Below are 26,662 nucleotides of genomic sequence, written 5' to 3'. Positions count from 1 at the left end.
CTATTTCTCGTATATAGCCACTTTTGTACGGTAATTTGTAATTGTAATTTATTTATCAGCAGAACGAAAACTTGTCAGTTACATAAACTTTGTATCAAGTCAAGTATGTAATATGATATTGCGAGTTTGTCTTTTAAATAATTACAATTAGGCAATCCATGAGACGTTTCTGATCAGCTGATTATTTCTTGTTTACTTTTTGTGATATTACTCCGAGGGGTGCGATGTCCGACGATATCGTTGATTCAATCCAATATTAAACGAATCGGACTAACGAAAGACATTTGTCGGACGAGTTTTTCTGTTCGCAGGAGTAGACTTGTTGACAGAACCCACCGCTGAATTGTCAAACAATAGTCTGATGGATTGCCTAATACTGGAGATGTAAAATAATCCTTTTTCATAACTCACAAATTTTTTATTAAGGATTATGTGCGTCCAGTTGCATCGCGAAGTACTGAAAATTTTCAGAACCACATTAAAATTTCGTTTTTTTTAATTGTTCGATTTTTTGGTAAATCATGCATTAGTTGAATCGTTGAATTTCAGGGGAATGCGGCATCTCTCCCCTACAATTTCGAGTGAGATGCCACACACGATGGCGGAGGATATGTAACTAAAATGAATGTTTTCACGTCAAGGGGACCTATTCATGGATTCGACGGAAAATCAATTAATATGTGAGATTTTTTTGCGGAAAAATGAAAAGACTTCTGATTTCTGCTTTTGATCTTTTATTCGTTATTTAACGATAATTAGCAAATATTTTTTTTCAAAAATTCAAAATGGCGGATTCACAAAAAAATCTCAATTATTGCTTTGATTTTCCGCCGAATCCAGGAGAAGGTCCCCTTAATAATGAAAACATCAAGCTGCTGAGAGCTGAAAAATACTTTTGTTCGTCATTTTTTCAGTTTGGGATTACGGTGCGGCGTCTCCCCAGCACATGCGGCATCTCTCCCGCAATGACCTTTTTTTAAATGTTTGTGTAAATTTGATGAATTTTATTTTTCATGACAAGGACCATTCCAGTGTATTTGTAGTAATTAATAAAAATGATTTTATCAAATATTGTATGGTTTACCTTGATGCAGGATTGATTTTTAGAAATGTGTGGCATATCTTCCCAAATTACCCTATAACGGGCGTCCCGGAATGGAGATCAACTGAATTTTCTAACACCCTCTGTAACACCAACAAAATTTTTTTGGATTTTTATTTATCGTAAAAAACTGCGATTATGTACGGTAAAAACCGAATCGATGCTCAAACATCGTTTCATGTGTAGCTTTCTAGTTTTATTTTGCCATAATTGTACCTGTTCGAGACAACCAGCCCCGTGAAAACTGTTTGTTGCCTGAAGCTGCCACCAAATGCCAGTAGCGCTAGCTACGTTTCAAATGTTCAAGGTCTGTTCACATCAACTGTACAACTCCGTTTAAAAATTGGATTCGAAACAAGTAATTATTAACAATATATGAAAAATCCCTTGCATCGCTTCTTCTCCACAAAATCCGAATACTTTTATCACCTGAGTACCAGTTAAGCACATCAAAATGAAGATTGTTTGCATTCGATAAGTTTCAGGTCGAGTTAACAACATTGGCTCGTAGCGATGTGAACGTTGCTTAAAGCGCGTTCGCTGTCATTTTTGGCAACTAGCCGAGCCAGGAAGCCAGCTTATGTTGGCTTCACTCATTTTCCAAAGAAACGTCAAAACATTCACCCTCTTGGAGAGAACATATACACTAGAGTGGGACATGGTTATATGAAAAAAATAAAATTTGGCTCCGAGCAACTTTTTGGGTCCCATTTAGCTCCCAGAATAACTCTGCAAATTTTTAGCTCGATCGGTGAAACTATATTTTTGCGCCCATGGTTTAAAGTTTACATGGGATTTCGTATGGGAAAATTGACTTTTGCAAATTTATTCTTCCAAGAGCCGCCCGTTATCTCCTAAAAATAAGTAGATGTCTGATTTTTATTGGAAATTTGTCAAGGAAACAAAGTCTAGAAGATTGCAAAACGATCTGATGCTTGTGGAAAAAGTTATTAAGCAAAAACCGATTGATGCCCTGAAGATTGATGAAAATTTCACTTTTCATAGCATCACTGCTTCTGACGGTCTATTTGCATACAAAATTTTTAACTTTCTCTTATTACGTGCAAAAGAAGCCTCAATTTATCCCTTAAAACCTTGCGAAGTGGCCAAATATTATAGATAAACGATTTAGACACATTAGGAGAGGATCAAAACAAAATTGCGTATAATTGGACAACCAAAAGCAGTGGTGCTAGAAAAAATTAATATTTTATCAATCGTCAGAGCATCAATCGGTTTCTGCTTAATAACTTTTTTCTCGAGCGTCAGATCGTTTCGTGGTTTTCGAGACTTTGTTTCTTTATAAAATTTGCTATAAAAGCCACATAACAATTTATTTTTAGGAAGTAATGGGTGACTCCTGTACTAATTATTTTGTAAAAGTTAATTTCCCCATACAAAATCCCATGTAAACTTTAAACAGTGGGCGCAAAAATATAGTTTCACCAATCGAGCTAAGAATTTGCACAGTTGTTCTAGTACCCAAATGGTAACTTAAAAGTTGCTCGGAGCTGGACTCTAATTTTTGTCCCACCATAATATACGTTTTTTACGTGGTTTTTTTTGCGCGGTATTTTTTCACGCGGTTTTTTACGCGGATTTTGAAATTTACGCGGTTTTCATTTACACGGATTTTGAAATTTATGCGGTTTTCATTTGCGCGGATTTTGAAATTTATGCGGCTTTCATTTACGCGGTTTTTCAAAATTTACGTGGTTTTTTTAATTTACACGGTATCCATTAACGAGGTTCCCATTAATGCGGATTCTTAAATTTACATGGTCTTCATTTACACGGATTTTGAAATTTACGCGGTTTTTGAAATTTACGCGGTTTTCATTTACGCGGATCTCAAATTTACGCGGCTTTCATTTACGCGGCGTGTATCCCCCGCGTAAAAAAACTTTTACAGAATACATGTTTAATCATATATACCAACGCAAAAAGTATACAAGAAATGAAAATAATTTTATGTATGCACTTAGACGCGTTTTTCAGCATCGGTTCAGTTTTTTTGATTGGCAGTAAATATACAATGATTAATTTTTAAAGCATTTAAAACTGGAATAAGTAACGTACTTTTTAATCGCGACTTTTTGATTGATTCCAATCATTCGCTGTGTAACGACAAATTTCGTTAGTCAACCAACCGACATAATTCGTTAGTCAACCAACAAAACCGCACAAGCAAAGTACGAGAATCAAATCCTAATACACCCAAATATGCCAATTCTTTTGAAATTAAAAAGAGAATCAACAAGGCATTTATTGGTCGTTACATACATGATATGAGCTTAGCCCGCTTGAAATAAAATCTGGTAGCCACCATTCATTCGCCACACCGATTCAAATTTTTATTATAAATTCTATTTAAAACTTGAAAATAGAGAAAATTGTAAGAAAAAATCGAAAACGTGGAACAAGCTCTTAGTGCTATCGATGTTGATGTACGGATAGTTACTAAAGCTTCTTCTCAGCGTCGTCTTTCTATTAGGATCATGGATTTATTTCTCTTTTTCTAAATAGTCACATCGACGTTTTGGTTGTTCCTTTTATTCCCATCTTTCGGCATCTCTTTTCCATATTGCTGCAAATTTTCGAACAGGTTTCCAGTTCATAAAAAGGAAAATAAGCCAGACGTCAATAACTATCATCTCGAAATTGTTCGAGCTGGTCATTGAGGAACCTCTTCAGGCGCGCAGTACGAAAGTGACGATCAACATAGTTTCACGTCTAGACATTCAACATCGACTAATCTTCTGTAGCTAACCTCCTGCAATATCTTACATAACAGAGAGTATGAAACGTTGAGATCCAACTAATGGTATTTATACCAACCTATCGACCGCTTTTGATAAGGCGAACCACGATATAACAATCGCTAAATTGCGGAAATTTTGAATCAACGATTTTTTTGTAGTTTTTTCAATCCTATCCAAGCACCCATATTTACTCAATGTCAAGAATGCTTCAAGGAAGGCAGCTTGGACCTTTGATTATTTTGCTACACTTCAACGATGTCCTTCTAGTGCTACAGAGCACTAAACTGTCCTTCGCGAATGATCCCAAGATAGTTCGTATGATTCGCTCAATTGAAGATTGAAAATTTATCTAACGTCAGTTCCCAGTTTTTGTGGTTTGGTGTAGCAAGAACTGCATATATGTAAATAAAGAAGTGCTCGATAACTTCATTCCCGATTGATTTTAACTAACTGAATAAAGTTTTGAAATGTTTTCACTGCCGAAAATCTATGAAAAATTTTACCAGGCGCGTTCGGGCGGCAGCTAACTTCAAGTTGAGCTTGCATCAACGGCGAGGGTGGTCTCCTTGCGACCATTCTGGGTTTGACTCGTCTGATACGCTCAATTTAACTACTTTGGGTTGGTTCGGTTATCTTCCAGAATAGCAGAACCTGGTGTCACTATCGTGTCTCCATTGAGCACAAATATAGGATCTCATCGACCACCTCTAAATGGTTGCCATCAATCTATATTCTCGGTGGGAGGCGTATACGGTTTCTTCAGTGGCGTAGTAGCGGGGGGGGGGGGGTTTTGGGGACGAAACCCCCCCCCCGAAATATTTTGGAGAAATTTGAGAAAATTGAATATGTTGAACAAAAAAATGCCTAATATTTTAAATGAAATTCTCAAAGTTTCATTTGCAAAAGTTATCTTGTGAAAATATTTCCTTGTAGTGAAAATTGGCTGCAGACTCGATACCTTCCTTTCGGCACGTTGTGGAGGCTAGCTCAACCGCCGAGGACTATAACGAGTAGATCGCGGCGAAGCGAGGATCTAGGAGCTTAATGGTTCACGAAACGGATATCGGTACCGAGAGAAATTTCGCCACATTCTGTAGTCCTTGACTGACGGCGAACATGGACTGGAGAGTGTGAGAGAAGTATCCCCATAGAGACCCCCAGGCGATTCGCTACCGCATCGGCCAATGGAACCCTGCTGCAGCACGAAGAAAGACGGGCGGCAAGCTAAAGTGGAAGACGAACGCCTTTAACGAAAACCTCTTTGTTGAGTTACTTCGGCGAACAACGGAATCAAGTACGTTGATACGGCTGACGGCTAACAAGAAGGATTGCGACGGCTTGTGACGTTACAATGTCACGAAAACTAGGGCCATGCAGTAGACGGCGTGCAGCTTACTGGTTAAATGAGTAACTCAGTACGCTACACGCTGCTTGTCTTAGAGCCAGAAGGCGGGCTCAGAGCGCAAGATCGGAGACTGAGATAGGAGCGCATCTAGAAGGTAGGGACTCTTCAAAACGGGAGATCAAGCTTAGCAAGTCAATTGCCATAAGTATCTGTGCTGAGAAATAAACGTCAATCCCTGGGGGACGCGTACTGAGTCGTCATGACGAAGACGAGGGTTCGTCGACACCAGTTGAAACATGCCCGGGTAAGCTAAAGATAATCGTTGAGGGTCTCTTCCCGAATCACGATACAAATACCTGGTCACCGACACCGTACGGCGAAGAAGAAGGAGGTAACACAGTCGAGTGGCAAGTGACTAACGACGAGCTCAAAGACACGTCGATGTGACTAAAATCAAAGAAAACCCCCGGTCCGGATGGAATACCAACCATGGCGGAAGTCACCGGGCCATTCAGCCTCGAATAGACCAATGCGCAGCGTGGCATAAAAGAATGTGGCATCCTGAAGAGCTACTTCCAGAGTAGAGCACTGCTATACCAGACGAACAAAAAGGCAGAAGGCGATGCGAGTCGCAGCGGGCGTTACTCAGGGCTCCATTCTCTGTCCAACACTTTGGAATGGGATGCACTGATAATATAAATTAGTGAATATAATGAATCATGTAATGCACGAATTCATGCGTCGTTTTCTGCAACGAAGAATTTTCGTGCCCTGTAAATAGTAAGTTTCGTTCATTTTATGAATAAGAATGGCCGTATGGTGAATGAAAGCTTTCGTAAATTTTACACATTTAATGTATGTACACTGCACGAATGTTATCGTTGATAACGACATTATTTTTCGTGAATGAAATGAAATGTTTTTTTTTTAATTTTAATAAACGTTTGTGTATATTACAAACGATTTCATTGGTCGCACGAAATTTTTTCGTTTATCTTAGAAGTTTTCGTATTTATTAGCCTCTTATTGTTCTTTTGGGATCGATGTTTGACAAAATCGTTTTTTTTATTTAAAAAAATCGATGTTGCCAAATCGATTTTATTGTGGTGCGAAGAAATGGCCGCTTGATGAACGAAAGTTTTCGTAAATTTTACTTATTTAGTTTACATTGCACGAAAGTTATCGACATTATTTTTCGTGAAAGAAACGAAATGTTTCGTTTATTTTAATAAACGTTTATGTATATTACAAACGATTTCGTTGGTCGCATTCGATCTTTTAGGATCGATGTTTGACAGCACCGATATTGCTCCGGCAGAGAAAAACTCAAAAATTTTCATACAAAATCAACGAGCAGTTCGCGACGGCTCAATCGATTCTGTACTGCTCCAGATTCTGAATCAACTGGAAGCGAAAGAGGTTCAAGGAATCTTCCTGCAACCGGCGGACATGGATGCGACTACTAAATAGTCAGACAACAACAATTATCTGACGAATATCAACAATGGCTCCATATTGTTCTTTTGACGTGGACTGTTTGATGAATGGTGCTCGTAAATATTATAAAGATATTCGTATATAACAGCGAACGACTCGTTTGCTGAATGAAGCTGTTTCATAATAAGCCAACGAAAGTCATTTCGTAGTTTTCACGAAAAACTCGTAATACAAAATAAAAGAGTTTCGATGGAACCACGAACGGTTCATCATATGTACGAAAAATTCGTATATTTTATGAAAGTTGTTTGTACGAAATTAATTCCTCGCGATTTACGAATATATTCTATTAGTGTGGGGTCTTAACACTGCGGCTGCCCAGGAAAGTGAAAATCGTTGGTTTCGTGGACGATGTGTCAATAACGGTGAGACATTTGAAGAAATGGAGGTGTCGGTGACGGAGACAATAGATGCGATCGAGAGCTGGATGAACGGGTCAGGCTGCAAATAGCTCACTACAAGACGGATTTGTTGTTGGACAGCTACTGCAAAGCGGTTCAGCGGATACAGATCACCATCGAAAGGCATGTGAATGCATCGAAGCGTGCACTGAAGCAATTGGGAGTGATAATCGACGACTGATTGAGCTTAAACAACCACGTTGATTACACATGCGAAATGTCGGGTCTTTATCTAGTGTTTCGTCATCGATACTGCGATATGGGGCTCCTGCTTGGGGTGCGGCGCTGAAAACCAAGTGAAACCGCGAAAAGCTGAACAGGACTCTTCGACTGCTGGTCGTACGAGTTGCGCTTGCGTATCGGAGGCAGTATGCCTTGACGCCGAGATGATTCCCATCTGCATTACCCTGACGGAGGATATCAAGTGCTACAATCGATGAAACGTCAGAAACGTCCGGAAGATGATGAGAATCGATTTGATGGTGACGTAGCAGCAGGAATAGGATAATACGGAGAAAGGAAAGTGGACCAACCGGCTCATCCAATCCTGTCGACGTGGGTCAATAGAAAGCACGGAGAGATAACCTTCCACCTGAAACAGCTCCTACCGAGCCACAGATGCTTAAGGAGTATCTTCATCGGTGTGGGTACGCAACGTCAACACTGTGCCGGGAGTGTGAGAACGTCGAGGAGACACCGGAGCGTCTTTGAATGTCCGAGGTTTGAAGTCTTTGAATGTCCGAGCAGAGTCTTTGAATGTCCGAGGTTTGAAGGGACGTGCAGGGAGCTACTTAAAACGGGAGGACCGGACATCAACCCGGATAATGTAGACTACAGAATTACAAGCGACGTAGGGACGTGGAACGCAGTAAACAGAGATATGATGTAGATCAGTGATTCTCAACCTGGGGTCCGCGGGCCCCTAGGGGGCCGCGAAGTCATTGCTGGGAGTCCGCGAAGAGAAATATATTTTCCGAGTGCATATTGAATTTCAAATCTTGTTTCCTAACAAATTGAAAATAACATATTGATAGCATACAAAATTTATGTTTATCTGTGGGGGTCCACAGCAACCCAGTGTGATATCTAAGGGGTCCGTGGTAAGAAAAAGGTTGAGAACCGCTGATGTAGATCGACACCGTCTTACAGCGGAATGGACATCGAACAACGGTTTCGGGAGAGTAATCACCGCCAGGAAACTCTCCGCAGGTATAAGCTAGATCCACCGCCGAGGACTAGTCGAATAGACTGCAACAGAGCAGCGAGTATGAGTCGTCGAAACGCCAGCGAACCGGACGTCACGCTCCATGCGGATTCGCCCGACCAACCACGGCACCCCACCGGTTGTTCCGATAGAAAAATAGCGAAAACCAAAGAAGAATCGATATTGGGAAAACTTTTTTCGCCAGGGAACTCTCCGTTAGCGTAAGCTAGATTCACCGCTGGGGACTAGACTGAGTAGACAGCGACGAGACACCACTAGTCGCGGGTCATCGGCGCACCAGTGCATCAGATACCCTGCTTCACCAGAATCGCCGAACTGACCTCGGCATCTAGCTGATTAGCTCGATCTCGGGAGAACTTCTCTCGCCGGGGAATTCTCTGTCGGAGTAGGTCAGGTCCATCGTCGGGGACTAGACCGAGTTGTTCGCGAATAAGTCGAGGACTGAATGGACCATCAAGGAAGTAGTGCTAAATGGCTTAAAGGAGTTGCGGTGCTAAATGGCACCGGTTACGGAGTCAAAGGGATCAAGAAGTTGTGGTACTGAAACCAAATAAGAATCGGTATCGGGAGAACTTCTTTCGTCTGGGACCTCTCCGTCAGCTTACAGTCAGATTCACCGCCGGGAACGAGACCGCGTGGACCGCGACGATACACCACCAGTCGCGCCGGGGATCCAGCAAACCGGATGCCCTACTCTACCGGAATCGCCGAACTGACCGCAGCACCTGGCTGGTTGGCTCGAACTTATCTCGCCGGGGAACTTTTCGTCGGATTAGGCTAGATCTAGCGTCGGAAACTAGACCGAGTAGTTCGCGAACCAGTCGGAAGCTCAACGAGGAAGTGGTACTGAATGGCACAAGGGAACTGAAGGGCTCAGTAAATTAGACAGTCTGAAGTTTGCCGCCCAGATTGTCCTCGTAGAGGAAGAGCATTTATTCTATACCAACAGCTAGCTTTCCTACCTTGACTACCCAAACCCGTTCCCTGAGTTGTTGGTTTTTGAACATTTTTTTCTCCTGCTCAGAATATTTTTGAACATTTTTTCAAATATATAAAAAAAATTCATATCCCCCCCCCCGAAAAATTTTCTTACTACGCCACTGGGTTTCTTCCTTTGATCTTCGAGATAAAGCTCCTGTATGTTGTTTTGAACGCATTCATTACTGGTCCTACTTTGATTTTGGCTTTAGTCGTAACCGTCTTCGAGATTTAAAAGTCCTATTCCCCAACCTCGAAGAATTGTCAGTGTTAGCACTGTGTTAGTAACATCGTTGCACTTGCCATATAATTGTCCTGTTCGCTAAAATCGGCAGAAGGCGAATACAATGCCACTAAGACATTGTTTTACCACAGACCTACCAGACATGACGCTAAGAACAATTCATTTAAAAAAAAATGTGGTCATCAAATCGAAATTAAATTCGCTTCGCACAATATTACCGCCTGGTGGCGATCTTTTGAACTCTACCATCTATTTGACACTTTGATGTATTTGGCATGGCGGTGCATTGGTATGCGTAAGTGGTTATTATAGGCCACAGAAACTAACAACCATTAATTAAACGGAAGAGACGTCTAGATCTTTATTCGTACTGCCGATCGAGTTCCTGGAAAAGTATTTTCTTTACAGGCCTCTACACTATGTGAGCAAGAAGGATTATCTATCATTAACATGGAATATGATATGGGCAATCTGATTGTTCCGTGTGCTGTCAGTTTCTGAAGTTGGTGGAAAGTGTACAAACCATAGTGTTTTTGATGTTAAATTGAATTTGAAGAATAAAATATTTCCGCACAATGCCATTGATTCACCTTATTTGATTTGCAAATGTAATTACCCTTAGCTATTATGAATTTCGTATTCTAATCTACTCTCATTTGACTTCAGCAGAAATACATGATTAACTCACTGTGCAATTAACCATCGTCGTTGCGGTGCACTTAGATGTCCACTGCTTTTTCCTGACATTGCTCCCCAAACTATCTTCTCAAAAATTTACACCCACGTTTTCGTCATACTTACTTATAACCAATTTCTTCACTGGATGAAAACCGGTTTTCACTGAAAACCAGTTTTCGGGTTGCTGGTGGCCAATTAGACGAAAACCGGTTTTCAACGAAAACCGGGTTTCATCCAAGTGAAGAAATTGACCGTTAGAGTCTCGATTTCAAAACGAACGATTATGAAAAGTAATTGTCGAACCTAAGTTTTATTCCTGTTTCAATCTAAGACCGTTTGTGTGGCACAATAACAATAACAGCCGCGGGCGCTCAATAGTGTGAATACCCCTTGTCAGTTATGTGATATAGATGCGCACCTCTTGCGACGAGCACGGAAAGTAATGAGCATGATATATTAACGTTTGAAAAAGCCGTTAAATTTTTGCAACACATTGGTGACCTCGAGTGTCATGTCTGGTAGGTCTGTGGTTTTACTTTTTTTGTGAGATTTACGATCTTGCTATGGAACTCGTATACCTTCATGAGCATTTTCAATTTTTTCCCCTGAACTAAAAAGGAAACATTTTCTCTTTTTTCATACATAATAGTGAACTGCCCTCATCGCGCTCCAATAAATCGTTGAAAGATCACGCAACTATGTAAATGAGTTGCTGATCTGATACTCTGGATGATAAGCAATATATTTATGCATTCGTCATTCAATAGCTGTCGGTTTCAATTAGATTTCAAATCTCGTTTTGCACAACAGCGTTGATACAGGAAATCAGGTGGTTTTTCTCCATTGGTTCGATTTGTTCACTCGGTAGCTTTAAATATGCCTGAGAATCTATACCGCAATTCATCCGTTATGCGCGATTTTTTCTGTTCTATGCAGTTTAGTAAGGGGTTGTTATATAGCACTAATTACAACCTATTAGTGCCGGTTATGGCTCAACCAACAGCCACAGTTTCGTGGCTTTGCCCTGACATTGGCATAGAAGTTTTTTTTATTTAATACAGTCGTTCGTAACGAATTCAGTGTAGGTAGCGCATTTTACGGCAAAACCAATGTCAATGACTCAATCAGCGCACAGGGATAGAAAATGGCCAATTCACGAAGTGAGCGGCACGTCGCCCTCGAGGACAACGAGTGCAGAATGCAATAGAGGGATTTCCTCTATTTTTCAATTAGATATTAAACATAAATATTGAATTAGTGCTACTACTACTACTTTAAAGAGACATTTTGCATACGATTTGTTTTTAAATCACTTCTAGGACAAAAACCAGTTTTCCAGTGTGAAAGTGACTAAATCCCGAAATAAATTAACGCCAATAATATTTACTAATTTGCTCTGTTTTCTTACCTACATTCACATTTTTTTCTATATTCGGACTTAAAACATTTGTCATCATGGGCGAATGGCTTTATAGATTAAAGCCACAATAAACAAACAAACAGCATTTGTCATTCGGAAACTTGTATCCACTTCAAAATAATTTAAAATGTCCTTATGTACCACAATATGATCTAACAAATAATTATTTTTTTTCTCCTCCCTTTCAGATCGGACTCGGTCACCTGGAACCCTCATAAATTGTTGGCGGCGCCACAACAATGCTCAACCTTCCTGACCCGCCATGAGGGCATTCTGTCCGATTGTCACTCAACGAACGCAACCTATTTGTTCCAGAAGGACAAGTTCTACGACACCCGGTACGACATCGGCGACAAGCACATCCAATGCGGTCGCCGGGCCGATGTATTGAAGTTTTGGTTCATGTGGCGTGCCAAAGGTACTTCTGGTTTTGAGCAGCACATCGACAAGGTGTTCGAGAATGCAGAGTACTTTACCAACAGTATTAAATCCCGGGAAGGTTTCGAAATGGTCGTGGAAAATCCAGAGTGTACCAACGTGTGCTTCTGGTATGTACCACCGAGCCTTCGAGGCGTACCGCGGGACAGTGCCGAATTCTCAGAAAAATTGCACAAGGTTGCACCCAAAGTAAAGGAACGCATGATGCGCGAGGGTTCGATGATGATAACGTACCAACCGATTCACGATAAGCCTAACTTCTTCCGATTGGTACTGCAGAATTCATCGCTGGACAAATCGGACATGAATTACATAATTGACGAGATAGAACGACTTGCCAACGATTTGTAAAGCGTGTTGAAACAATGCTTTGCATTTCTTTCGAATGATAGACATCATTTTGTTGAATTTATGTAATTTATATTTTTTGCTGTAATCGATAAATTTGTATTTATTTAATACTTGACTTTGAAAGCAGGAAAAAAGCGAAAACGTATAGTCCCATTCAATCGGACTATACTGACAAACAGTTGTGATCATGTTAAGATAGGCTTGCAGAGCAATTGTAGCGTAGGATGGTTAACTTATAAGCATGTACAAAATGGAAAATAAATAAATGGTTTACATTGATGTTTGAAATAACAAATCAAGAGCAAGTTTATTGTTTAAAGTAGCCTGTCTAATAAATCGGAGTGTCCGCATGGAGTGGCTCAGCACATTATCGGCTAGACTATTCGTGTGTCGGGGCGTGGATAGAGTATGTGACCTATGCAACCACTGAACTCGCATCTTTACCGCTATCTACTTCCCCCATAGCATCGTTTTGTTCTCGAATTTGCTGGAATTAATTCGAAGTCTCGCTTAAGTTATTAAGCATCTCGTTCTTGGCGCTGATTAGCTCGTGGCTCTTCTCTTATAATGCATCAGAATCCATTCAGGTATTCCTTTCAAGCTGGATCTCGTTTCTCGGCACACGTTAAGTCATTTAGCTTCTCTATGTACGCGTGTTCTGCTCGCATCTTGGGTGCGATGTACTCGGATAGTCCTTCCTTCGACGAATCTACTTTTTCACTTGTTTGTACGCAAAATGACAAATAAAAATTCATTCATAAAATTGATTTATTACAACCACACCTTCGATTTTTTTATTTTTTTAGAGGTTTTAACCTTAAGGTCATTAAGGTCTATCTTGGTTCCTATCCTTTTGTTGGGATAACTATCAAAAATACTAACCCATGCAGCTAAATTCCCTGTCAAGGAAGTCCGATGATGTTAAACGAGTACGTGTTTACATTTTCGTTGAAAATCAATTAAAAATCGTTCTGAAGTATTTAGGATTGCACATAAATATTTCTATATTTAGAAAGATGAGCTCTATCGGGTTATGTAATAAATTAATAAAATTATTCTTCATTTAATGACCCACAATTGTATGCCTATTTGAAGTGATTCAGTAGACCAGAAGTGAAACATCCAAACTCTTGGTATCTCTTCTAATCCAACATTACAATCTTAAACGATTTGTTGTTCTTAAATGTGCCAAGTGCAATAATAGCAATGTTCGGTACCTTTTCAAATTTATTTACAACATAACCAGTCTTGAACTTTCGGTGGTCATAAATGAGAAATGCGTAATTGCAGTAGGAACTACGTGCATTAAAACAGGTTTTTGTTTGTTTTGAGGTTGCTTTCTTAACGCTTTCTCAAGGACGTAGAAAAGCCAAGTTAAAAGCACTGGAAATGTGCGGTTACGTCAAAAGTATAAAACCGCGGGCTATTGATCAGAACGCACTTTACTTTCGCGATATCCAGTTCGAGTGGAATCAGTGAATCACACTTGCTGCGAGCTATGTTTGCTGATTCGTAATCAGCTGTTCGTCACACATTCTCGCTGAGCTCGATTAAACTTGAAAATTTTAGTTTGTATTTTTGGTAGTTTGACCGCCATCAGCTTAATCCCAGAAGCGGTTTGTTTGCCTCCGTATAAACGATTTGTGTTCCACCGAATTCAAACGTTAAGAACGGCTCAAATTTTCCCTAATAGGGTTGTGAAAATTATAAAGTATTTGAAAATTTTTAATTGCATTTTTTTAATAAATGGAGTAGTGACCATCGCTCCACAACGCCGTTTATTGTTCATAACTTGCAGTGAGTACGCTCTCGAATTGCTGAACTGAAAATTATAAAATAGAAGTTAGTTTTTAGTACAGATTTTACTCACCGAAAATCGCGCAGACGGTTTTGATTGAGACCCGCTGGTACCCTAACCACAGACTAACAGACATAACACTCAAAAATAATGCTTCGACCACTTTAACGGTCATTTTAAATATATTTGTAGTTGGAACTGCTGCCGATTTTGAAATTATGGTGCCACTGACACCCGGTCAAACCATTCGGAATTTGATTCGGAATCCTTAATGGAGTCAGTATGGATTCCAAATCAAATGCAACAACCGATTCTGAGTCGAAATCGGTTGTTGCATTTGATTTGGAATCCATAATGACTCCATTCAGAAATCCGAACCGGTTCCGGAATGAGTTTAACTGGGCATATGAACAAGCATATTGGGGATAGACCACTAGTGAAAAATTGTTCCCAAGCCTGAGGGGTAACCCACCAGCAAATGAGTGTTTGGGACCGTGAATTAAAGGTGGAACTAGTGTTCTGGGAAAATTACCAGATAGATATTTTTAAGGGAATTCCCTCATAGTGTTATGTCTGTTAGTTTGTGCCCTAACGGCCTATTTCTTCACTTGGATGAAAACCGGTTTTGGTTGAAACCCGGTTTTCGGCTAATTGGCGACCAGCAACCCGAAAACTGATTTTCAGCGAAAACCGGTTTTCATCCAGTGAAGAAATTGGCTGTAAGACAATTTCGCTAGATTTTCAGAGTAGCGTGTATCCTAGACTACCCAGAAAAATAATGATTTTTTGAAAACTCAATTGGCCCACACCTGCGTCGATTCCATAGTCCCACCAGGAGTACTAGCTCCAAATTTGAAGCAAATCGGACAAGTCTAGCTACCGGACTAACGCACAGTGATGCCGCGATGGCAAAAACCCCCAAAAAGTTTTTATTTAATTCATGTTTCATATTATTTTTTCCCAATTCTACGGCACTTCAGGAATCATGCTTCCAATTTTCTTGATTATCGTATGAGAAATAAGCTCTCCAGAGCATTTTGAACTAGGGGTGTTGAAAGATGTTTTTAATTCCTTTCATGGAAAACATATGGCGCTATAATGCTATAATACAACTAGGTTTTTAAATAGGAAGGAAAAGACAGAAACGGATCACTCTAACTTTAATATGTAGCAATTTTTGTGTACTTTAAGGAAATCTTAGTGCGATCTTGCGCAAATCTGCGACAAAAGAGTTATGATCAATTTTATTTTCACCGTTGACTATAGAAAGTACGCAAGGACTAGGTATCAAGTGGTATGAAGTTGATAATCGCCGAAATTATTTTTTTTGATTTCCAGAAAATAATCCAAGCTGATCTCAAATTTTGATGTCTTATTTTGATTATTAAGAGCTATTTTGAAATAAACCGTCCAATGTTAAAAGTGATATTTTGATCATTTTGCACTTGGCCCATAACGGTCCTTACTTCTCACATTAACCAGGCCAACTAACGAATAAAATGGGTTTTTTTGTATCAACAATGTTCAATTTATATTAAAACTTATTAATATGTTGATTTCCACCCTAGAATCTTTTTTTTCGTTCAAATGTTTTTTTCAAGACATAGTTTTTAAAATGGCGTATCAAAACAATTTAAGAACATTGTGAATTATAAAAGAAAGTTTGATCGAAATGACGAATGAGTAAATATCATTGCATAGTAAGTGGTAATTATTGACAAAATACACAGAAAAAACACCATTTAAGGCACCTAGCTGTGAGAATGAATGAAGTGAATAAAATGAACAATACAATGTAATGAATTACATGAATATAACGAACGAAATAAAAGAATCGAATAAAATAAATAAATTGTATTAAATGAATAAAATGAACAAATTCTGGTTGGGCTATTTCAATTTTTTTTTGTTTTACATATTTGTAATCTATATCTATATAATATCTATGAATCTATGGAATATCTATCACCCTAGCAAAACCGATTAAATCGTAAGTTTCCTTAATAATATTCTATTTAAACTTTTATCTTATTATGCGTTTTCTAAAAAGTCGTGTTTTCGTTTGTGTAGGCATGTTCCGTTCTAAAATTTTTAGTATATCATGTGTTTACGAGTTTTGATTTAAAAAGTGTTACTATGGCCAGACACGAGCTATTTGGGATTCTAGGTGAAAGATATAGTTAATTTTTTTGATCAGCGAAATAAAAAAAACCGCAATAAAATATCTTGAGTAGTTTCTTTGCAATCCATCGTGGAAAAAATGCTCGAAATTCGGCCTCACGGCTAGAATACAGGGAAATGAATAATATATAAATATAAGGAGTAAAACCAACCAAATGAATTTATGAATAAAATTTATATAACAAAAAATGAATTAATCGAATAAAATAATTAAAGTAAAAAGAACTAATGAAATGAATTAAGCGAACAAAAATTAGCAATATGAACATGAGGAAATTTTATTAAATTAATTAAATAAAAAAATATTGAAATGAAAAATCAATAAAATAAATAAAATAAGGAAATTCAATCAAAATAAATTAAAAAGAATAACACAAATAAATAAAATGATGTAAAAAATTAAAGAACAATTTAAATAAACAAAAAAAAACAAAGAAAAAACCTATTTTAATCCACCTAGCGGTGCAATTGTGCCTTTCTCAATCATGAATCACGAGAATGTGTGCGTTGTTCATATTCATTAAAAACTTTTAAATGCATATATTACATTTTATTATTATACATCACATGACAACTATATACAGGAAAATAAATCATTATTCGAGTTCTAAAATTTTGAAAAAGAAAAAACAGCCACGGTAATATTGAACTGAAAAAAGGTGCGAAATCGGCAAAGTCCCAAAAAGTCGCTTCTTATAAAAAAATTTTTTTCGAGGTAACATAAAATCTCGACGTTTCATGCATTTTAAAGGTGTTTGGCATCAAAAATGCGAATTCGATTTCCGAAATTTCATGGGGTCCCCCTTTGAAAAAAAATTTGAGTTCCGGCTTATATGGGAATTTCATATGTGACCTGACCGTTCAGTCTATATTTCCGGAACCATACAAGCGGTCCGTGCGAAATTTTACAGACATCTGTGGGGATATTATATCATTTGGGACTAAGTTTGTGAACATCGGCCCAACCATTTCCGGGAAACTGATGTGAGTTCGTAAATTTTGAAAGATGGCCGCTTTTCCCGGGCACTTCCGGAACCGTCTATGGTGGTCAATGTAGTCAACGAAAGTTTGGTTGGCCGTCGGTGACCTAGAACAGCAAATTTAAGTTGTTTGAGAGACATTTTAGCGAAATTTTTACCTTTTTTGCTTTCATCGGAGTATCGGTTTGAATCACAATTTGCTATGTGATCGCACGCCACAACCTGTAACTCCGGAACCGGAAGTCGGATCGGGATGAAATTAAATAGCCATTTACGGGGACGCAATACCTTTTATTTGAGGCCAAGTTTAGTCGAATCGGTCTAGCCATCTTCGAGAAACCGATGTGAGTGTTATTCTGAATTTAGATACTTCCGCCGGGGCTTCCGGAACCGATGATGGTGGCCAATGTGGCCAAATAGACTTTGAATGGATGTTAGTGACCTAATACTACAAATCGAAGCAGTTGTGGTCATATTTTGGAAAAATTTTCACCTTTATACATTCATTGCAGAATTTATTAAAATCGACATTTTCTGCGTGTTCGTACTTATCACCCTGTAATTCCGGAACCGGAAGTCGGATCCATTAGAAATTCAATAGCAGCCTATGGGAACGTTGCACCTTTCATTTGAGACTAAGTTTGTCAAAATCGGTTCAGCCATCTCTGAGAAAAATGAGTGACATTTTTGGTCACATACACACACATACACACACATACATACATACACACATACATACACACACAGACATTTGCCGAACTCGACGAACTGAATCGAATGGTATATGTCACTCGGCCCTCTGGGCCTCCGTTAAAAATCGGTTTTCAGAGCAATTGCAATACCTTTCTATTGAGAAAGGCAAAAATAAACAAAATGATTAAAATGAATTCATAAATGATAGGAATAAAAATGATTAAATGAATAAATTTCATAAAAACCAATAAATTTAAACATCATATAAAATTTCTGTTCTTGATCAAACGATTCAAATTAATAAAATACGAAAATGAATCTAATAAACAAAATGAGCAAAAACAACAAATAAAATTAGCAAATCATCAAAGCACATAGAATAAAATATAGTAAAGAATAAAGTCAAAAATAAATGCCTATATTAAATGTATAATCAATAAAATATGAAAAATTAAAGATAAATTTGTTTGTCATAGTTTCAACAATCTCTAAATATGAGCAATAGGGCTACTTTTGACGAATTTCGCGCCAACTCGAACAAATGTTGGCAGCACCCTCTCAAATTTTAATGAAACTTTCTGTACATGAAGACTTTGTCACAAAAAGCCACTTTGTTTTCCAAAAATGATCTAGACTGTATTTTGAAAAGGGCCAAACTTTTTTCACCAACTTTTTTTTTCAAATGGCTATAGTCTAAAATGATAAGTCCTAAAAAAATGTTGTAGGAGTGATTTTCATAAAATTAGTCAAATTTTTGAATAAAAATATTGAAAAAATTCCTCATTGACTCCTACACTGAAAAAAATCAATTTTACAATTTAAAGTCGATTTACAAATTTTTGATTTGGATGAAATTTATTTGAAAAGTTAATTGAAAAAAACTTTTCCTTGTCCAAACTGAACTGACTTTTTTCAGTGCATTTTTATCGAAAATTAAACCAATGAAAGTCATAATTATCTCAGATTCCATTTTCCCAGTTGCTAGTTGCCTGATACATGCAAAAAGTATCAGTATCGAATTTGGTATATATTCATAACAAACTTGAATAAAGACTGGAAGATTGGAAGATCAGAAAACTGGAAGATTGGAGGACTGGAAGATTGGAAGACTAAAAGACTGGAAGACTAGAAGACTGGAAGACTTGAAGACTGCAGTTCATTTCTTAAATTTAGTTTATGTCTGATGGAGCAGCAGCACAATACAAAAATAAGAAAAACTTCGCAAGCTTGTGTAGATTCCAGTCAAAGTATGAGTTAAGCGCAGAATGGCATTTTGTTGCAGCATCCCATGGAAAAGGACCCTGTGATGCTATTGGTGGTACTCTCAAGCGAATGGCAAAAAGAGCCAGTCTTGCTCGTGACTATGGAAATACCATAACAACTCCCCGAGAGTTATATAACTGGGCAGTTGAACAAAGTGATAAAAATATCACAAAATTAATATTCTGCTACATATTCAGTGAATAGTACAACAAAATTTTAGAAGAACTCGAAGAGCTGTAAAACGCTGTTTTAAGCTCTAAAAATTGTATTTAAAAAATTCTTATCCATGAAACAAAAATTTATCAATAAAATAGGAATCGTTAAAGTACGAGAAAAATTCATTACGATCAATTGAAAAAATAAATTAAGAAAATTGATTAAGTAGTTTTTCGGCAATCGTGATCACGGAAATAAACATTTTTAGTAAAACATTTCGAGAATCGAGTTTAAAATTTCAAATTACCACTGCTCTTGGTAGACAAAGCGCGCTTGGAAGCGCTGTAACTTTCGGTCTATTTCTCGGATCTCTATAAAAATTTGAGAAAACATTCTCAAGGAGTTGTACCACAGACAAACAGACATAACACATTTAGCAACAAGACAAAATTTCTATCGATCATATTTATAAAATCCTTTTTACTTGTCACTAGCGCTACCTATCGTCATTCCTGCTCAACTTCTTTACTCACCTCGTCGAAGATAGCGACGCTGGTTGCCGTTGCCAGGTAAAAGTTTCATAGTGAAAGTTTGTTTGTTTAAAAGTTATCGGAATGTTGGACATAATCATCATAAAGAGAACCTACGTAAAGTTACACTTCCGAAAATATGTTTTACGATTTGTGCGGCAATGCTATACCATCGAATCGAAGATTTTATTTAAGTGGAAAGTAAACAGATATACTTGTTCCCATCGCTAAACTTTTCATTATCGCGTTGCATTCCCGCCTGAAGCCAACAGTCAAGTGCTGTTAAATATCATCTCTAACTAGACCAAGACACTGTCGTTTTTATCCGACTCACATAATTCTGAACTTAAATTGCACACAGAAAGCACAATTTCGCACACAATATGCGATGTTTGCAATGATCAAGAAGATGGCTTTACTGTTCGCAAGTTAAAGGTACTTATTAAAGTGTAACAAATATTATTTATCTGCACTTTAAAATCTGCTTTAACTATTTCTGTTTGTAAAGTATCATAAGCCGAATGCAAGTGTCAAACAAAGAATAATCAGCAATTGAACAATAACCTGTGTGTCTTTCTTCAGTTATTAATCTTCGTTTTTAGGGTAGATGTAGGGTAGGGTGCTCAAAAAAATATATTTATATCTGATGGGAAAAACGTTTGTGAATTTGATTATGGTAATTGCTTTTTATTCATGTTTAAATTGAGAGTAATACAAAGAAATAATAAATAAAACTAAATTAACTAAACTCCGTTGCAGTTCGATCATCTTGCTTTACATTTACAAAATAATCTTTCTTGCCGTGTATTGATCCACATCTTAAACACCTTCTGAAATCACATCTAGGCACTCCATCTCATCCAGGTTTCCAGCAGCATCTTTCACCTTTGAAGCCAACCCCTACGCTTTGCCCTAAATTCAAAATTTCCCAGAGAAATTCACTGCATATAGTAACTAAAGTAAAAGTAAAAATACTTGGAAGCAACTCATCTCGCAATCTAAAATAGCATGAGTTGATCATCGTTAATTTAATACAATGATTCTAGCTTATCTTTTTCGAGGATGTGAAGGATTTTTTAAGCCATCGGCTGGGAGTGATCGGCTCAAAATAGACTTTTTTTACCTATCTTAGAGATTGATCACTCCATCAGTTCGTCCGAGCAACAGAGTTGCACCCAAAGTACACAACTGAAAACAAATTTCTTGTATTATTGAACATTTGAAAAACTATTTATATATTACATGGGAGAAGCGCCTAGAAACCGGTAAACGATTTTCTGATTGTGACGCTTTTTCTATTTTGACAACACAAACTCGCACCGAAGACCCATTTTTACAGTTACTTACCCGACTACTACGCGTGAACTTCTAAGCATGCACACTAACGCCACCACTCAAAGTGTGACGTTCCTGCACACTAACATATTCATAAAATTATTGTTTTCAACATGAGCGATGGTGAATTTTACAGTGTTATGTCTGTTTGTCTGTGGTTGTACTTTCAGATAAAGTAATAAAAAATTTCGATTTTATGAAAAATGCAAAAGTAGTTAACCCCTTAATAAAAATATGCTTTGTTGCTAAATTAGACAACATCTTCTCACAAACCAAGTTTTATTGGAGTCTGAGATGATTATGGCTTTCATTGGTTTAGTTATCGATAAAAATACACTGAAGAAAAAAATCAGTTTGGACAAGGAAAAGTTTTTTTCAAATAACTTTTTTTACTTAAAAGTGCCCAACTTGAAATTTTTGACGGTAGGTAGAGAACATAGGGGACCGCGGGGCAAGTCCGACACCTTAAGCGCAATAATTTTTCTAAAATTCCACAAAGCTTCTAAAATTGTTTATTCTGTGCATAATCCTTGGTTTGGTGGTTCTTAACAAAATTTAATTTTTTCAGCGTTTCAAAAAATTGAATTCATTAAAAATTATTGTTTGCCAAAAAAATGGAGCAAAATAACATTTTAAAAACGCTACGGGAAGACCGACACCCCACAGGGGCAAGAGCGACCCCCTTTTGAACTTTCTTTTTGTTCAATTTATTCCATTAAAAATGTATTGTGTATGTGTGATAATGTGCAATCATGGATATATGAGTATGTGTGACGCAAACGCATGCTTTCTGTAGTTTCATCGCGTAGCAAGAGGAAGAGCATTCAAATGCGTGGTGTTATGAATAAATAATGTTTAACGCATGGTTTATATTATGGCACGGGTTTTCTCAAGTAATTCTTTCGAGGTTAATTGCCACTTGTATAGCCATTCTAACGAGGAAGAGCTGTTCTACAAACAGATTATATACGCTATTACTAGGACTCATTCACTTAAAAGTGGCGCACGCTTCGTAGTAAGCTATCCGGTTCGTGTTGTGATTTTTCAGAACACTGTTGATCAATAATCCGGCGGTCATTGAAAATTTTTCATCAATATCATTTCAAAATCTCATACTTTATCTTATACTTTTCGTTATCTTACTCTCTCTCTCTCTTACTAATATCTTTCGTTATCTTACTCTCTCTCTCTTACTCATATCTTATACTTTTCGTTTCTGTTTGTAATATAACTATGAACTACGTTCAATTTAATTCTTTATTTTTTTGGTCGGCTTTTAGACAATACTGATACATAAATGCAAAAAAAACATAGTTTTCGTGTATTTCAATTATTAACATGACGTAATTATAGTATAATTGAACACAACAAATATACCCAGTCGTTTGTATCGATTCAAAAACGAACCCAATCAACTAAACACCGTGTCGGTCTTACCCCACCCAAAAACTGTCGGTCTTACCCCAACAGCACACATTTTTGTAAAATGCTCAAATAACAGTATTGAAAGACTCAAACTTATCTTCAATTCACACAAATAACGATATGGAGAGTAGAATAGAATGTGTGACACAAAAACTGGTCATTTTCAAATCTTTTGTGTTATTGAAACCTTAAAATGTATCAACTAAAAATAACATCCAAAAGCGCATCAACTTTGCTTTCGCTTGTTTTGTTTATTTTGTTGGCGTTTAATGAATCCATATGGCATCGATGTGTATCGAAATGCCTAAAATAATCGTACTAATATCCTGTCATTATTGTATGATTTAAAATTTGATATCTGGGAAAAGTCGTGGGGTGTCGGGCTTACCCAGGATGTCGGGCTTACCCCCAGTTCCCCTAATTACCTATCTTGGAACAAAATTCCATTCAAATCAAAAATGAATTCTGTATACTGTACAACCCCATCGGGCTGGAGCAACTGCATAACCTTTCTATATGAAAAGGCAAAAACGCGAAAAACAGTCGCTTTTGAATAGAATACTTCTAACGTTTCAATATAAGGGCCCTGTTTCAAAATTTCTGGTCTGTATTTTCCCCGCTTTTTCGAACGTTAATATCTGCCGTTTAGAGATGGTCGGGTTCGGGTTTTTGGACCCGAAACCCGGACCCGACCCGAACCCGACGGGTTTTGGGTCGGGTTCGGGTTCTGTAAATCTAAGCTTCTCGGGTTCGGGTCGGGTTCCGGGTTTTCAAATTTTAAATTCTCGGGTTCGGGTCGGGTCCGGGTTTTTGAAATTTTGGACTTTCGGGCTCGGGTCGGGTTAGGGTTTTTCAAATTACAAATTATCGCGGTCGGGTCGGGTTCGGGTTTTGAACAAAAAAACCCATCCATTTCATGACACTGTTTGCGTCTATACACAAAACGCTGTCTTTTTTGTAGTAGTGAATTATACTTCGTAATACGAATGGATGAATATTGTATTTTTTCATTCTTGCATAAAATACCGTCTCTTCAGATTCGCAAACTGCCTGAATTATTAAATTTTTTAAACGAACATTCATGAAAGAGCATCAACAATACGTGTTTCACATCTAAAATATCTTTGCGATTTATTTTTCATGATAATTAGTAATAAACCAAGTCAACAGGAATTTATCGCAAAACATCGGTTCAATTTTCTATAAGGGACTATTCATAAATTACGTAACACAAAAATTGCCCAAAATTGACTCCCCCCTCCCCCTATGTAACAAATTGTCGTAAATTTTTCCATCCCCCCTCCCCTGTTACGTAACAAACTCCAAGAAATTTTTTTTTCTTCGATGAAAACATGTTACGTAACGATCTAGTTTACACCCCCTCCCCCCTATGTCACAACTTGTTGTACCTCCTCCCCCCCTAAAAGCGTTACGTAATTTATGAATGGTCCCTAATGGAATATTAATTTCGACAGGTACTTTAAAACTGATAGGCCGCGAAGACTTTTTCTCTACGGAAACGGTTTTGTGGGGTACATTCGTACCCCAGAACTAAAATCGCTCTAGTATACCTAATTTTTATTAAAGTTATAATTAAATTGGATAGTTTTATTCTAAAATCATTCGTAAAGTAACCTGTTTAAAAATATTCGTGTTTTGACTATTTAATTATATAATATTTCATTTTGTATAGAACAAGTCGTTAAAATACGTCAAAATTCCCTTTTTTCTTCATATTGCTATAACTCAGGTAGTTTCAAATGGATTTTGACCATTTATACGACATTGTAAAGCTTATTAAATTTCCTTTTGAACATTTTTTTTTCAAAAACCGGTCAAAAAGTATATTTATTCCGATGCTTTTTTGAAAACCAAACGCCAATACAAACGTTAAAAATACAGCAATATGCAGTAACGGAGATGAAACAGGAAGGCATCGATGGAACAGGTAGAACCGGTGCATTGCACATGTATATAAAGTATGTTCCAGAGCCTGGGCTGCAGAAGATAGCGAATCGAATGATGCGTCTTGCATACTATATACAAATCATATTCACGAATGTGTTTTGACTCTTTCATTCGCAAAATCAAAAATTACGATACCGATCCAAACGCATTTTCTAATTACTTCGCTATAGTCTTTGTTATACCAAATAATAGATACTATTATTCGGTAGAGTTGGAACTTATTTTACACAAGTTTTATGTATCGATATTTTGCTTTTAAAAAAATATATAATAATTTTTTTGAATTATGTACACATGACAAAACACTAACGCAAACGGTTTTGTAGGGTACATTTGGACCCCAAACAAAGTTTAAGCAAGCACTGTTAAATTGGTCAAATGAAACAAATAGGTTGTACCTGCCTTCCCGGAAGTTTAATAATCAAATTGGTTTATGATAAAGATTGCTTGCAATTAAAATAAACTCTAACGGAAAAATAAGGATTTGAACTCATAAATTTGGTGGTACTTTGGTGTCATTGTGGCGGCTCAAATTTAAAAAGGGCACATTATTTTTTTAAAAGCAGATAGTTTAGGCCAAATTTATTGTCTAGAGACTGTCTTTGTCCCATTAGACCTAAACCTAGCTTCACTTCCGCCAGGTTTCGTTGTTCATGACACTCATATGGTGATGGGATAATAGCACCACTATCAAATCAGTGGTACATATATGAAACAAGCACTTTCTGTCAGATTCTTCCCGGGCTGAGCTGTTGCAGGATCTTGATTCCTTCATGAAAATATATGAATTTCCACGAACTTAACGAATTGATCGCAAAAATTTTGTGTGTTCTGTTGAAGCCATTAACGTATTTTTAAAAGTTTGGAGTCGTTCCGAGAGCTCCATTGGAGATGTCGAAGCATCTCTATTGGCGCGCTTACCATATAATCTGAAGCATAAAATAACTGTGATACCCAATCATAGATCGTCCTAACGCTAATGATGGGACATCAAGAACACATCAGAAACGATTGATACCCTTCGATACAGGTTTGACCGTTCCAACCAGTAACGTGGGTGACGTCATGTGAATTGTCGAATACGAATTGCCAATTGTCATAGCTTAATTTAATACATGTAATAAATTATACGAAACTGCCTTGCAGGAATGGTTTCTGATAAAAAATCAGAAATTTTGGTTAAGTACGACGGGCAAGGTTGTTGGAAACTGTGACCATTAAGCTTTCTGTTTCCCCATGAGTTAGCTGCCGATGTAACTTAATTTCCGGTTAAGATATCGACGATTTATAAGTTCCTCAGAACACTACAAATTCGACGTTCAATAATAATAAATATAAATGCGGATTCTACTCGGCAGTGATTTGTTTTGCCATATGCAGATATAACTCAATGTGTATGGTGCTACTTCAGATTCGAGTGATTCTACTATTCTTAGATGAGTCAAGGGTCCAGCTCGGGTGCCTAGAATTAAAAATCTTCGAGATCTTTGGTTGATTCTCCGTATTAGCAAGTTGGATTCGGATCGGGCTTCTCAAATTTTAAATTTTCGGGTTCGGGTCGGGTTCGGGTTTTCAAATTTTAAAATTCTCGGGTCGGGTCGGGTTCGGGTTTTACAAAATTTTCATTCTCGGGTACGGGTCGGGTTCGGGTTTTTAAGTTTTAAAATGTTCGGGCTCGGGTCGGGTTCGGGTTTTTCAAATTTTATAATTTCGGGCTCGGGTCGGGTTCGGGTTTTTAAATTTTCATGCGCTCGGGTTCGGGTCGGGTTCGGGTTCGAAAAAATTGAAACCCGACCATCTCTACTGCCGTTGCACTAAATGAAAAAAGAATAGATTTTTGTGCTATCTGTTTGGAATAAAGTACAATAGTTTTGTAATTATTTCCGTAGAAT

General features: G+C 37.6%; 1 protein-coding gene across 1 annotated transcript in view; it reads left to right on the top strand.

The window, feature by feature from the left end:
• The window catches only part of LOC131681326 (cysteine sulfinic acid decarboxylase), a 33,224-nt gene extending 20,488 nt beyond the window's left edge, over positions 1-12,736 (top strand). The window contains exon 4 of the mRNA XM_058962080.1: positions 11,841-12,736. Within this exon, the coding sequence (XP_058818063.1) occupies positions 11,841-12,441 (601 nt within the window). The 3' untranslated portion in view covers positions 12,442-12,736. The remainder of the gene's footprint in view (positions 1-11,840) is intronic.
• The last annotated feature ends 13,926 nt before the right edge of the window (positions 12,737-26,662 follow it).

This window comes from Topomyia yanbarensis, chromosome 2 (assembly GCF_030247195.1).
Source record: "Topomyia yanbarensis strain Yona2022 chromosome 2, ASM3024719v1, whole genome shotgun sequence".
NCBI lineage: Eukaryota > Metazoa > Arthropoda > Insecta > Diptera > Culicidae > Topomyia > Topomyia yanbarensis.
The sequence above is the reverse complement of the archived record's forward strand: the minus strand, read 5'-3'. Positions and strand labels throughout refer to the sequence as shown.